The sequence below is a fragment of the Oncorhynchus kisutch genome, linkage group LG22 (genome assembly GCF_002021735.2).
Source record: "Oncorhynchus kisutch isolate 150728-3 linkage group LG22, Okis_V2, whole genome shotgun sequence".
NCBI lineage: Eukaryota > Metazoa > Chordata > Actinopteri > Salmoniformes > Salmonidae > Oncorhynchus > Oncorhynchus kisutch.
The window spans coordinates 57,093,102-57,108,628 of NC_034195.2; the positions used below are offsets into that span (position 1 = coordinate 57,093,102).

General features: G+C 43.5%; 3 protein-coding genes across 4 annotated transcripts in view; 1 reads left to right on the top strand and 2 right to left on the bottom strand.

Moving 5' to 3' along the window:
* Positions 1-3,901: 3,901 nt before the first annotated feature.
* LOC109867137 (transmembrane protein 138) lies at positions 3,902-4,547 on the bottom strand. Its single transcript, XM_074933777.1, is given in 4 exon segments — positions 3,902-3,933; positions 3,936-3,945; positions 4,072-4,243; positions 4,432-4,547. Coding segments are annotated over 4 exon segments (330 nt in total).
* A 3,235-nt stretch (positions 4,548-7,782) lies between these two features.
* Positions 7,783-13,145, top strand: gatd1 (glutamine amidotransferase class 1 domain containing 1). 2 transcript variants are annotated; one of them, XM_031801009.1, is made up of 7 exons: positions 7,783-7,925; positions 8,266-8,342; positions 8,440-8,545; positions 10,165-10,272; positions 10,667-10,761; positions 10,901-10,994; positions 11,763-13,145. In XM_031801009.1, exons 1-7 carry the CDS (start codon positions 7,877-7,879, stop codon positions 11,876-11,878), a joined length of 645 nt encoding a protein of 214 aa, XP_031656869.1. In that variant the 5' UTR covers positions 7,783-7,876; the 3' UTR covers positions 11,879-13,145. The 2 variants fall into 2 exon arrangements, with proteins under 2 accessions (XP_031656869.1, XP_031656870.1); XM_031801010.1 differs by having other exon boundaries at positions 7,791-7,925; positions 11,767-13,145.
* The window catches only part of chid1 (chitinase domain containing 1), a 13,296-nt gene continuing 10,907 nt past the window's right edge, over positions 13,139-15,527 (bottom strand). Inside the window, exons 11-12 of the mRNA XM_020456227.2 lie at positions 15,182-15,224; positions 13,139-13,754 (exon numbers count right to left, since the gene is read on the bottom strand). Of these exons, the coding sequence (XP_020311816.2) occupies positions 13,656-13,754; positions 15,182-15,224 (142 nt within the window). The 3' untranslated portion in view covers positions 13,139-13,655. The remainder of the gene's footprint in view (positions 13,755-15,181; positions 15,225-15,527) is intronic.

A 15,527-nucleotide genomic window follows, 5' to 3' on the forward strand; every position in this document is an offset into this window, starting at 1 on the left:
AATGTTCATAAATTACCAGCATAGTCAAATAGTAATAAGGCAGAACAGTTGAAACTGGAGCAGCAGCACAGTCAGGTGGAAGTTGAAACTGGAGCAGCAGCATGGCCAGGTAGACTGGGGACAGCAAGGAGTCATCATGTCAGGTAGTCCTGGGGCTCAGGTCAGTTGAAACTGGAACAGCAGCATAGTAGTGACAACTGCCTAGGCACATCTCATTCACAAAGGTGACATGACTGTTCAGGAAAGAATCTGGTGTTTCCAGATCCTCAACAGCCCTGGCATTGACATGGGAGTAGGAAGTCAAGAACATATAGGAGTCTGTAGAATTAGAACTAGTATAAATCACTATGTGATCCGGCTGCAGATCAGAATTAGACTGCCTGTGTAAACGCAGCCCTAGAGATGTATCTAGCACTTAATTTGGAGTGAATGCAGTACATTTAACATACAGTATGTATTCCCCAGGCCAAGGGAATGCAGTACATTTAACATACAGTATGTATTCCCCCAGGCCAAGGGAATGCAGTACATTTAACATACAGTATGTATTCCCCAGGCCAAGGGAATGCAGTACATTTAACATACAGTATGTATTCCCCAGGCCAAGGGAATGCAGTACATTTAACATACAGTATGTATTCCCCAGGCCAAGGGAATGCAGTACATTTAACATACAGTATGTATTCCCCAGGCCAAGGGAATGCAGTACATTTAACATACAGTATGTATTCCCCAGGCCAAGGGAATGCAGTACATTTAACATACAGTATGTATTCCCCAGGCCAAGGGAATGCAGTGAGGGCTATTTCAGACCACTGTGGTCTAATGGTGGTGGTGGTGGTGCCTTAAACCCCAATCCCAGATTAATATCTGAGGTACGAACAGAGCAGTCACTCTCCTTTAACCTGACACTGCCTGAACGAGAATACCCTCGTGACCATCTGGCCACGGGGAGTAACAACAATGTTGTTGATCCATCCTCAGTTTTCTATCACAGCCATTCAACTCTGTAACTGTTTTAAAGTCACCATTGGCCTCAAAGGGATATTCAATGTCTGCTTTTTTTATCTAATAGGTCCCCTTCTTTACAAGGCATCGGAAAACCTCCCTGGTCTTTGTGGTTGAATCTGTGTTTTAAATTCACTGCTCGACTGAGGGACCTTACAGATAATTGGTATGTGTGGGGTACAGAGATGAGGTAGTCATTCAGAAATCATGTTGAACACAATTATTGCACAGTGAGTCCATGCAACTTACATGACTTGTTAAGCAAACATTTAATCAACTTATTTAGGCCATAAAGGGGTTGAATACTTAATGACTCAAAACATAAGCTTTTCATTTTTAAACTATTTAAACACAATTTCTCTTTTGACATTATGGGGTATTGTGTATGGGCCAGAGACCAACACATGTAAACGTAATACATTTTAAATGATGTAACAACATGTGGAAGAAGTGTGAAGGCACTGCATGTCTCCCAAATGGCATTATATTCCCTATGTAGTGCACTACTCTCTCTGGACCCATAGGGCTTTGGTCAACAGTAGTGTACTATATAGGGAATAGGATTCTATAGGGCTCTGGTCAACAGTAGTGTACTATATAGGGAATAGGGTTCTATATGGCTCTGGTCTATAGTAGTGTACTATATAGGGTTCTATGGGGCTCTGGTCTATAGTAGTATACTATATAGGTTTCTATAGGGCCCTGGTCTATAGTAGTGTACTATATAGGGTTCTATAGGGCTCTGGTCTATAGTAGTGTACTATATAGGGTTCTATAGGGCCCTGGTCTATAGTAGTGTACTATATAGGGTTCTATAGGGCTCTGGTCTATAGTAGTGTACTATATAGGGTTCTATAGGGCCCTGGTCTATAGTAGTGTACTATATAGGGTTTTATAGGGCTCTGGTCTATAGTAGTGTACTATATAGGGTTCTATAGGGCCCTGGTCTATAGTAGTGTACTATATAGGGTTCTATAGGGCTCTGGTCTATAGTAGTGTACTATATAGGGTTCTATAGGGCTCTGGTCTATAGTAGTGTACTATATAGGGTTCTATAGGGCTCTGGTCAACAGTAGTGTACTATATAGGGAATAGGGTTCTATACGGCTCTGGTCTATAGTAGTGTACTATATAGGGTTCTATAGGGCTCTGGTCTATAGTAGTGTACTATATAGGGTTCTATAGGGCCCTGGTCTATAGTAGTGTACTATATAGGGTTCTATAGGGCTCTGGTCTATAGTAGTGTACTATATAGGGTTCTATAGGGCCCTGGTCTATAGTAGTGTACTATATAGGGAATAGGGTTCTATAGGGCCCTGGTCTATAGTAGTGTACTATATAGGGTTCTATAGGGCCCTGGTCTATAGTAGTGTACTATATAGGGAATAGGGTTCTATAGGCCCTGGTCTATAGTAGTGTACTATATAGGGTTCTATAGGGCCCTGGTCTATAGTAGTGTACTATATAGGGTTCTATAGGGCTCTGGTCTAAAGTAGTGTACTATATAGGGTTCTATAGGGCTCTGGTCTAAAGTAGTGTACTATATAGGGTTCTATAGGGCTCTGGTCTATAGTAGTGTACTATATAGGGTTCTATAGGGCCCTGGTCTATAGTAGTGTACTATATAGGGTTCTATAGGGCCCTGGTCTATAGTAGTGTACTATATAGGGAATAGGGTTCTATAGGGCCCTGGTCTATAGTAGTGAACTATATAGGGTTCTATAGGGCCCTGGTCTATAGTAGTGTACTATATAGGGAATAGGGTTCTATAGGCCCTGGTCTATAGTAGTGTACTATATAGGGTTCTATAGGGCCCTGGTCTATAGTAGTGTACTATATAGGGAATAGGGTTCTATAGGGCCCTGGTCTACAGTAGTGTACTATATAGGGTTCTATAGGGCTCTGGTCTAAAGTAGTGTACTATATAGGGTTCTATAGGGCCCTGGTCTATAGTAGTGTACTATATAGGGTTCTATAGGGCTCTGGTCTATAGTAGTGTACTATATAGGGTTCTATAGGGCTCTGGTCTATAGTAGTGTACTATATAGGGTTCTATAGGCCCTGGTCTATAGTAGTATACTATATAGGGTTCTATAGGGCTCTGGTCTATAGTAGTGTACTATATAGGGTTCCATATAGGAGTGAGACGGTATCACATTTGAGTAAGAACACTGAAATTAAATGCCGTTATGCATTTGTTTAAAAAAAAAATCCATTGTAGGAAAACCTCGGATTGTCCTTTAGTGTCATCTGCCTCTTGTAACAACACTAGTCCATATTAGTGGAGCATCTTGACTGAGAAAGTACCAGGATGGACCACTCTTTCTCCTAGCTCTATCCTAGTCCAGGGTCGTGTTCAGTAGAGCCCCCCGTAGCAAAACGTTTTGAAACTGAAAACAATGGGCGTTTCTTATTGGACAGATAGTCCCTCCATGTCAGTTTTCTTCTGGTGTTAAATTAACATGACCCACCCAGGTAGTGAAAGTCTGTCACCAGTCTGGCAGACCTCACTTGGTAATAGATCCTCCAGTCCCTCCCTCCTCACTGACGAGCTCTGGCATCCCTCAGCCAGACAGCCGCGGGTCGCCATGACACTGTCATCCATTTGTAGAAGTAATACAACACTGCAGCTGTGGAACAGAAGGACCGAGTTGGTTAAATGTCTCAACACATCACAAACCAACATGTTGTTTAGTCGGGTATTAGCATCATTAATAAAAGCAACCATTTTCCAGTGCTAATGCCGAAGACGCGCCACAAAACTGACAACATGTTTGTTAACTAAGTATGCTTGTGTAAAGAAACAACCACTTATCAAGCCTCAAAGGTACAGCTGAATAAACCTAAGTGGTACTGAGAGCAGAGTGCAGGTCCAACCCAGAAGACAGAGAACCTATAGGCCGTTTGTCCAGTTCAAACTGTTGACCATCTCAGGTTCTAGAGGAAACACCAAACATGGTCAATGTTTAGAACTACATGTGTACACAACACGTATTATGATGAGAGTTAGAATCCTGTCACTCCTACGCCACTCTCTCTCTCTCTCTGTGTGTCCGTACGTACCACTACCCAGCAGTGAAATGAGATGCTGAGTGTGAGGTAGATGGCACACAGCATCAGTAAGCCTTTAAACCTCTCCAGTAGCAGAGCGACCAGGCCGACCTGGGACACGGGCGTGTTGAGCATCATCAGCAGAATGATGATCACGTTGAACAACGAGGCTATGTCCTGGATGCTGGAACACAGGTTATAAATCACAGTTAGGCCTAAACAACGTTACAGTAATTATAAACCAAGTAAGACCTGATTGTTATTGGGAAAGATTTTGGAACATTTTCAAAAACAACAAAAGAAAAATAACTAGCAATTAAGTTAAAAAACATTTTAATCATTAACAGGCTACAAAACCAATCATGTACGTACATGAACACCACTAGCTGGATGACAGGCGCTGCCCTGAGCAGCTCACTGGAGGAGTTGACACACAGGTCATAGGTCAGCAGACCCAGCTGGACCAGCGAGCAGTTGGTCTGGAGCATCTCTGGGTTAGGTCTGGCTACCTAGGACACCTTCAGCTGGGATGAGCTTGACACAATCACAGCCTTGGCTGGCACCTACTTCTCTGGCCCTCGGCTGGGATGAACTTCACAAGGCCCTCGGCTGGGATGAACTTCATAAGGCCCTCGGCTGGGATGAACTTCACAAGGCCCTCGGCTGGGATGAACTTCAAAAGGCCCTCGGCTGGGATGAACTTCATAAGGCCCTCGGCTGGGATGAACTTCATAAGGCCCTCGGCTGGGATGAACTTCAAAAGGCCCTCGGCTGGGATGAACTTCAAAAGGCCCTCGGGCTGGGATGAACTTCATAAGGCCCTCGGCTGGGATGAACTTCAAAAGGCCCTCGGGCTGGGATGAACTTCAAAAGGCCCTCGGCTGGGATGAACTTCAAAAGGCTCTCGGCTGGGATGAACTTCAAAAGGCCCTCGGGCTGGGATAAACTTCAAAAGGCCCTCGGCTGGGATGAACATCTCTGGCCCTCGGCTGGGATGAATTTCAAAAGGCCCTCTGGCTTTTACTCTTTGGTTCCTCTCTGTTTTCGCTCCCTTGCCAGCGACAGGTATTTGACCTGTAGTGACACAGCCACTGTAGTGTCAATACCTCCACGACCCTCCTCTTTGATGGCCCTCACCTCCACGACCCTCCTCTTTGATGGCCTTCACCTCTTCGACCCTCCTCTTTGATGGCCTTCACCTCCACGACCCTCCTCTTTGATGGCCTTCACCTCCACGACCCTCCTCTTTGATGACCTTCACCTCCACGACCCTCTGCTTTGATGGCTTTCACGACCCTCCTCTTTGATGGCCCTCACCTCCACGACCCTCCTCGTTGATGACCTTCACCTCTACAACCCTCCTCTTTGATGACCTTCACCTCCATGACCCTCCTCTTTGATGACCTTCACCTCCACGACCCTTCTCTTTGATGGCCCTGACCTACACGACCCTCCTCGTTGATGGCCCTGACCTACACGACCCTCCTCGTTGATGACCTTCACCTCTACAACTCTCCTCTTTGATGACCTTCACCTCCATGACCCTCCTCTTTGATGGCCCTCACCTCCACGACCATCCTCTTTGATGACCTTCACCTCCACGACCCTCCTCTTTGATGGCCCTGACCTACACGACCCTCCTCTTTGATGGCCACCTACCTCTCCACCTTGAACATGGTGAGTTTTTAGATGCGGATCTTCAGTTCAGATTAAAACATTTAATCCTACGCCTAGTATCAGTGTTCAGAAACACAGGCTGTGTTATTACCTCAGCATGTCAGTCCTGCTGGCAGCCCTACTGAACAGATTGAAATAGATCATTTTGAGGTGAGAAACAAGGTTCTCTGCTTCATAATGGACTCCTGGTAAAGGTCACGTTGAGTTTCTCTATTCTTCTCCTCTTGCTAGTCCTCCATGAAACAGAAGTACAGAGTAGTTAAATAGCAGTAGTACAACATTAGGATGCTTCAGCCCCAAGTCGCTGTCAACTTAATTATCTTCTGGGAAATGAGCCTGTCTTTGTGGAGATGACGAGGATAGTGCTACAGTAGTATTTCAGAGCTGAATATATATAAACCAAGCTCCCTGCTGTCCTCCATCTCGCATCTGGTCAAGAGCCAAAGCAGTGTGTAACTTTGTGAGTAGTGAGCTAGCTAAATCTGTTCCACAGACAGACAGCCATGGAGAGGTCAGGGTAACGTTAGGGAATACAGGTCCCAAATGCCACCCTATTGCTTATGTAGGGCACTACTTTAGACCACGGCCCACAGGGCTCCAAATGTAGTGCCCTATACAGGGAGACATTTGGGACGCATTCTTTTTGTCCCCAATCGGCTGTAGTAGTTTCTTGGTACGCCAAACTGATTTTAGTTGGCTAGCAACAAGTCTTGCTCCTTACATCATCTAGGAAATCGAATCAAGCCAAGCGAGAGTCACTTGGGATCCAAACAAACACTTAGCTAGCTAGCCAACATCCCCCAAGTTCTTACTAACAAGCGGGACACACTTTTAACGCCACTTCGATACGAATTGATTTTCGTAGCAGGTTATGAGGGCATTTTCTCTCACCTTAACCTCAGTCTTACGCCTCGATCACACAGACAGTCTTATTCTGGTACACCAGAAGTACCTTCATTTCCAGTAGAACTCTGCATTGCAGAGGCAGTGCGTTCTGTGTGGTGCATACATTGGATTTATCGAATATATAAAAAAATATATTTAAAAAAATTAACCTTTAACTAGGCAAGGTTAAGAACACATTTTTATTTTGTAATGACGGCCTATCCCGGCCAAACCCTCGCATAACCCGGACAACGCTGGGCCAATTGTGTGCGCCGCACTATGGGACTTCCTATCACGGCCGGTTGTGATACAGTCCGGGATCGAACCAGGGTCTGTAGTGACACCTCTAGCACTGAGATGCAGTGCCTTAGACCGCTGCATCACTCGGGAGCCAGCAATATGTGTGCATCAGTTCGTCTTCCCTGTCATCCTCCCCCCTTAGGGAAGGTGCACCAGTTTGTCTTCCCTGTCATCCTCCCCCTTAGGGAAGGTGCATCAGTTCGTCTTCCCTGTCATCCTCCCCCCTTAGGGAAGGTGCACCAGTTTGTCTTCCCTGTCATCCTCCCCCTTAGGGAAGGTGCATCAGTTCGTCTTCCCTGTCATCCTCCCCCCTTAGGGAAGGTGCATCAGTTTGTCTTCCCTGTCATCCTCCCCCCTTAGGGAAGGTGCATCAGTTTGTCTTCCCTGTCATCCTCCCCCCTTAGGGAAGGTGCATCAGTTTGTCTTCCCTGTCATCCTCCCCCCTTAGGGAAGGTACATCAGTTTGTCTTCCCTGTCATCATCCCCCCTTAGGGAAGGTGCACCAGTTTGTCTTCCCTGTCATCCTCCCCCTTAGGGAAGGTGCATCAGTTTGTTTAATTTGTTTAACACTTTTTTGGTTACTACATGATTCCATATGTGGTATTTCATAGTTTTGATGTCTTCACTATTATTTTACAATGTTAAAAAAAATACATTAAAACCCTCGAATGAGTAGGTGTGTCCAAACGTTTGACTGGTACTGTATATACATACAAAGGTTTTGTAAAGGATATTCACATCGTTTTATGCTCACTTCACTTGCTGTACGTTAGACTTTTATTTTGAAATTCGTTCAGAGTGAAAACGGGTGTTGAACTGTCATTGGCTAGAGGAAGTTGAACTGTCATTGGCTAGAGGAAGTCGATGTTGAACTGTGATCACTTCCTGTTTTCATTTTTTTTTAGCAATGGTCTGAAGTAGCAGCCAACGGATTTGATCTTGGTAAACCACCGAAATGTCTTCTAAACCCACTTGCCTAATTGTGGCCAGTGCAGCTGCACAAGGTAGGGCGTTAACACATTATGAACATGTCATTTCACCCACTTCTGTCGATATGAGCGCGTCAATCTAGCGCTGCTGAATGTAACGTCATGTCATGTGACGGACACAATAATATTTTCAATGAACTAGATAGCTATTGCACCCATATTAGTCATGTTTGACAGTATCTTTTCTGTGTCAAAAAAGGGAAATATTACTAATTCGGAGCTGTACTGTTATCTTATCCCGGATTGTTTGTTTGACACAATCATTATCATATTGTACAACAATCACCATGAATGGCTCATACTGCTGCTTTAGTGGCTAGCCTGCTGTTTTAAATTCTCTCTCTCCTCTCATTAGGAGTGTCTGCTCAGTCGTTCCATCAAGCCTTCTGTCTCTGCAGTTCAGTGTTCAACCTGCAGACTGCTACACCAGGGGTAAGATACACACGGAGATGCACACAGAAAAACACACACACACACACACACCAGCAAAAAAAACACACACACGATGTTGGCGTCTTGTCATTTCCAGGGCAAGCCCATAGATTTTGTCGGGGTGGATGAAACCACGGCCAGATGGATCCAAGACTTCAGCCAGAAGTCTTTTGCAACCCCAGCCAAGCTGGAGTCAATAGATGGTAAGATTATAGTATGAGTAGATTATAGTATGAGGAGATTATAGTATGAGGAGACGGTAGATTATAGTATGAGGAGACGGTAGATTATAGTATGAGGAGACGGTAGATTATAGTATGAGGAGACGGTAGATTATAGTATGAGTAGATTATAGTATGAGGAGACGGTAGATTATAGTATGAGTAGATTATAGTATGAGGAGATTATAGTATGAGGAGATTATAGTATGAGGAGACGGTAGATTATAGTATGAGGAGACGGTAGATTATAGTATGAGTAGATTATAGTATGAGGAGATGGTAGATTATAGTATGAGGAGACGGTAGATTATAGTATGAGGAGACGGTAGATTATAGTATGAGTAGATGGTAGATTATAGTATGAGTAGATGGTAGATTATAGTATGAGGAGACGGTAGATTATAGTATGAGGAGACGGTAGATTATAGTATGAGGAGACGGTAGATTATAGTATGAGTAGCGCACACCGCCTCTGGTAGGGTAGATTATAGTATGAGGAGACGGTAGATTATAGTTTGAGGAGACGGTAGATTATAGTATGAGTAGATTATAGTATGAGGAGACGGTAGATTATAGTATGAGTAGATGGTAGATTATAGTATGAGTAGATTATAGTATGAGTAGATTATAGTATGAGTAGACGGTAGATTATAGTATGAGTAGATTATAGTATGAGTAGATGGTAGATTATAGTATGAGGAGACGGTAGATTATAGTATGGGTAGATTATTGTATGAGTAGACGGTAGATTATAGTATGAGTAGACGGTAGATTATAGTATGAGTAGACGGTAGATTATAGTATGAGGAGACGGTAGATTATAGTATGAGTAGACGGTAGATTATAGTATGAGTAGACGGTAACATTATAGTATGAGGAGATGGTAGATTATAGTATGAGGAGACGGTAGATTATAGTATGAGTAGACGGTAGATTATAGTATGAGGAGACGGTAGATTATAGTATGAGGAGACGGTAGATTATAGTATGAGGAGACGGTAGATTATAGTATGAGGAGACGGTAGATTATAGTATGAGGAGACGGTAGATTATAGTATGAGGAGACGGTAACATTATAGTATGAGGAGACGGTAGATTATAGTATGAGGAGACGGTAACATTATAGTATGAGGAGACGGTAGATTATAGTATGAGGAGACGGTAACATTATAGTATGAGTAGACGGTAGATTATAGTATGAGGAGACGGTAACATTATAGTATGAGGAGACGGTAACATTATAGTATGAGTAGACGGTAGATTATAGTATGAGGAGACGGTAGATTATAGTATGAGGAGACGGTAGATTATAGTATGAGGAGACGGTAGATTATAGTATGAGGAGACGGTAGATTATAGTATGAGGAGACGGTAGATTATAGTATGAGGAGACGGTAACATTATAGTATGAGGAGACGGTAACATTATAGTATGTCACCTTTGTGTATTTCTCTGCCACATTCATATCCAAAATCTATCAATTGTTACACAGTAATTGAGAGGTCAGTTATTTGACTGTTAAGATACAAATGGAAATACTTGGCGTAATACTTTGCTGAAGGTCACGTGATGATGTCATGATGATGTCCCCTGTATTCCAGGTGCTCGGTACCAAGCTCTGCTGATTCCAGACTGTCCTGGGGCGCTCACTGACCTGGCACACAGTGGCTCTCTGGCACGCATCCTCGCACACTTCACCTCACAGCAGAGTCAGTACCCTAACCTGTGCTCTATCCCCTAGTCTCTAGTGTCGATCTCTACAGGACAGATCCCTGGCACAGATTAGGTCTCTATTCAATCCGATAAAGCCCAATACAAATTTAAAGGTCCTGTAGAGTTGACACACAGGTCATAGGTCAGCAGACCCAGCTGGACCAGCGAGTAGTGCTGCATTGGGTGGAGATTCATGGTTAACATTATGTATATGTCGGCTCAATCAGAAATTACCTTTTTAAATTTCTATCGCACAGCGATCCAGATCCGACAGAGGCCTCAGCTAAATCTTGGGACTCAAAAAAGTTTAAGAAACTAATACTGTGAAACAATGTTGCATGGTTTGTGAGATGTTGTTTTACATGACACGACCATGTCTGACCCTACCAGAGGCGGTGTGCGCTATAGGACAAGGGGTATCTGGTCTGTGCTGCGCCATAGTAGAGGGACAGAAGTGGATCTTCACAGGCTACAGTCTCACTGGGGTTAGTCTCTAGGGGGGGGGGGGGGGGGGGGGGGAGAATAACACCACATTCCAAATTCAATAATATACCTGATTTGCAAGAAAAGATATGGTTACTCGTTTCATACAACTTCCATTCTCACGGTTGTGTTATTTCCCAGCCGTCTGTGTTTGAGTTGGTGAGGAGCCCAGACTTTGCCAACCTGCCTCTGATCGTGGAGGACTTTGTCAAGGACAGCGGAGGATCGTACACTGGTGAGTGTGGAGGGAGATAACTGGTATTTTTGTTGCAGGAGGTCTACATTGCAGACGATTTGGGCAAATGATCAATAAGTAGAGTTGCAAAATTCTGGTAACTTTCCCCCCCAAATCCCAGTTGAAACAGTCCCAGAATCAGGAAGCAATACATCCAGAATACTACAACCCAGAATTTCTGGGAAACCTTTTTTTTTGTGTGTGTGTGAGTAGAATTGCCACCCTATCAGTAGATCATATTGATTGGCTTCCTGCCATGTTTAACACTCTACCTCAGAATGTGCAGAGATCTGATTTGGTCTCATGTCTCCACACGAGGAAGTCAAGTTTAACACTACCTCAGAATGTGCAGAGATCTGATTTGGTCTCATGTCTCCACACGAGGAAGTCATGTTTAACACTACCTCAGAATGTGCAGAGATCTGATTTGGTCTCATGTCTCCACACGAGGAAGTCATGTTTAACACTACCTCAGAATGTGCAGAGATCTGATTTGGTCTCATGTCTCCACACGAGGAAGTCATGTTTAACACTACCTCAGAATGTGCAGAGATCTGATTTGGTCTCATGTCTCCACACGAGGAAGTCATGTTTAACACTACCTCAGAATGTGCAGAGATCTGATTTGGTCTCATGTCTCCACACGAGGAAGTCATGTTTAACACGGCAGGAACCCAATCAATATGACTGACGTGGATGTTTAGTTTTGTGTCTCAAGCAACAACAGCAAAAAATGTAACCTGACGTATTTCTCTGTTGTTTTCCCAGCTAGTCAGGAGGATGCCGTGCATGTAGTGATCGACAGACACCTGGTGACCGGACAGAACATCCTGTCTACGTCAGTCGCTGTCAATAACCTCATCATGCTCTGTAATGGAAAGTAACATGTCTTCTGTTCTGCTATGTGGGGACCAAGCTAAAAAGCCTTGGGCCGGGATTCAATCCGATCATGCTTTGACGGCTATGCGCCATTTTTAAAAAGGTAATCAGCCATTGAATCGACAAATGCAGCGTTTATCATGAATATTGCCTTTTAAGGAGCTACTGCCTTTGAAAAGCAATGAATCCATTTGGAAAATGGACAATTTGGTGTCGATATGAGTTAAACAGTTGTTCTACTGTCAAAATTGACAAAGTGTAAATCGGATAATTTTGATCATAAAGCGGGTCTCGTCTACAATGGGTAAATGAAGGTTGGGTTTTGATTTGACGATGTCTATTTACTCACTAACATGGGGTGAACAGCTGCTGTGATTGCTCTCTATCCAATAGAAAAAACTGTGACCGACCTGGCCAGCAGCTCATTTCTTTTTAACTTGAGATATACTGCACCAAACACCTTTTTTAGATGTAAAAATTACACAACTATAACATCCTCGACAAAAACGTCTACATTTATTACAGATTTATTGAGTTATCTTAGATTCACTCTGGGGATTTTCAGGAAGTGAAATAGGCTTCGTGGGGGGGGGGGGGCATACAGCATTAACTAAACCTCGGAATTGGTCAGGAAACACCTCCAAAACTGAAATCTGTTTCTCTAATAAGCAACAGAAAAACATGTGCCAATCGGCTGCTTCCGTGGCTCTTTTAAAAAGGTGCGTTGCCCACAAAGCGCGATCGGATTTAATCCCAGCCTTATTTTGACAGGATATGATTGATATGATTTAGCAGACAGGGCTCATCAGAGTATACATACAGTAAAATAAACAATCTTTCAAATACAGGTGTCGCAGGCAACATCTCAAAGTAGAGCTCCTTTACATTCAGTGCAAGGACAAAGAAAAAGGTTCTGGGTACAAAAGGCACTTAGTAAGATATGAGGACATGCTGTACAACTCCTGTCTTATGTACTGTACACCAGAGTTGGTGCAATTCCATTTCAGAAAGTAAACCAAATTACAATTCTACCTTTTATTTAAGAGAATTGGAATTTCAGTGCTCTTCCTGAATGGAATTGAGGCCAACACTACAGTCTACTACAGTAGAGGTTTGTAGTACGACCAGCTTAGCTGCCCCCCCCCCCCCCTCCACACACACGTCAAGCCTAATTCAGCAGCCACCGGTGAGGTATTAGAAAAAGTATCACTGTATGTATGTACATTTCTATTGTCGATTACATTTGTATATTAAAAACAACACTGAACAATGTACCTTTTTTATTTCATGTCAAAGAAACATTCCTGCAGTGGGCAGATATCTGATTTATGCCTGAATCAGATTTAGGACTACATTAGGCTATATCTGGGGAAACCAGTCCTTAAACATGGTAGAAGAATACTTCCTATCTTACCGTTTTTCATCTGGATATTTCCATTTAAAAACATGAACACCGTGTGTGTGTGTGTGTGAGACATATCCCATAATAACCCTGTCACCAACCCCCAGTTGAACTGCTTTGATGGATGATTTCACTCTGCCACGTTGGCAGCTTCAAATTCCTTCGTTCAGTTTGAGTGTCACTCCACCTACAACTTGGCTTCCGTCTCCAATGATCTTCCTGAGATAAGACACGTCACTCATTCATAAAAAATAAAAAAAGTAGTAGAACCCTCTTGGTGCTCAGCAAATATTACCATGAACTATATACCATTTGCACATATGGTACTGGTTTATCGATGCGCTAACAAAAGGACCTCGAAGTCTCTTACTCTGATTGGCTCATAACAGGTCATAGAAATAGTCCAACCCTTGGCCCAGTTCCCACATGGAGATTCCTGTACCTAACTCAGTGGCTAAAGAGATACGCTGATGGAGAGACTAGAGGGAGAGAGGGAGAGAGAAAGAGGACAATATATTTATAAGGATCTGTGTTTCTGGAAAATGTTGTTTGATCATGAATCAAATCAACGTAACTTAAATCTGGTGATACTCTTATTTATCTGGCTATATTGAGAATCATCTGCATTTGGACAGCATCCCTTGGCCTTTATCCACAGTTTGTTACATTTGCTTAATTTTAGAATGAGGATGTATTAAAAACAGAAATACCTTATTTACATAAGTATTCAGACCCTTTGCTATGAGACCCGAAATTGAGCTCAGGTGCATCCTGTTTCCATTGATCATCCTTGAGACGTTTCTACAACTTGATAGGAGTCCACCTGTGGTAAATTCAATTGATTGGACATGATTTGGAAAGGCACGCACCAGTCTATATAACCAAGCCCTAACCCTAACCCAAGGAATTATCTGGAGTGCTGAGACAGAATGGTATCGAGCATTGAAGGTCCCCAAGAACACAGTGGCCTCCATCATTCTTAAATGGAAGAAATTTGGAACCACCAAGACTTTTCCTAGAGCTGGACGCCCGGCCAAACTGAGCAATCGGGGGAGAAGGGCCTTGGTCGGGGAGGTGAACAAGAACCCAATGGACACTCTGACAGAGCTCCAGTGTTCCTCTGTGGAGATGATTGTCCTTCTGGAAGGTTCTCCCATCTCTGCAGCACTCCACCAATCAGGCCTTTACGGCAGTGTCCAGACAGAAGCCACTCCTCAGTAAAAAGGCACCAAAGGACTCTCAGACCATGAGAAACAAGATTCTCTGTTCTGAAGAAACCAAGATTGAACTCTTTGGCCTGAATACCAAGTGTCACGTCTGGAGGAAACCAGGCACCGCTCATCACCTGGCCAATACCATCCCTACGGTGAAGCGTGGTGGTGGCAATGTGCTTTTCAGCAGCAGGGACTGGGAGACTAGTCAGGCTTGACGTACAGAGATCCTTGATGAAAACCTGCTCCAGAACTCAGACTGGGGCGAAGGTTCACCTTCCAACAGGACAATGACCCTAAGCACACAGCCAAGACTATGCCGAAGTGGCTTCGGGACAAGTCTCAATGTCCTTGAGTTGCCCAGACTTGAACCCAATCGAACATCTCTGGAGAGACCTGAAAATAGCTGTGCAGCGACGCTCCCCACCTGACAGAGCTTGAGAAGATCTGCAGAGAAGAATGGGAGAAACTCCCCAAATACAGGTGTGCAAGTACTGAGTAAAGGGTCTGAATACTTATGTATATATATATATTTAATATAAATCTGCTAAAATTTATAAAAACCTGTTTTTTTATTTGTCATTATGGGGTAGTGTGTGTAGATTGAGGGGAAATCAATTTTAGAAGGCTGTAACGTAGCAAAATGTGAAAAAAGTGAAGGTGTCTGATGTATTCTGTACATCAAAAGGTCATACCTTCAGAGTTGGGTAATAGACCACATGCTTGACTCCATTGCTCCTAGAATGTGGAACACAAGTGAGTTATTGTGGTGGGATGATACTGGCAAGATGTCAGACGAGCCCCATTTCTTCACAAAGACAGTAGATAAAGGAGTGCTGAATGGAAACTGCATTTCACATCATCTAGAAATTATCCTTTTAATTGACATAATATGAAGTTAAAGAATACTGTCCCTCTAATACCATAATCTGGTAGACTAACTGTCCCTCTAATACCATAATCTGGTGGATTAACTGCCCCTCTAATACCATAATCTGGTAGACTAACTGTCCCTCTAATACCATAATCTGGTAGACTAAC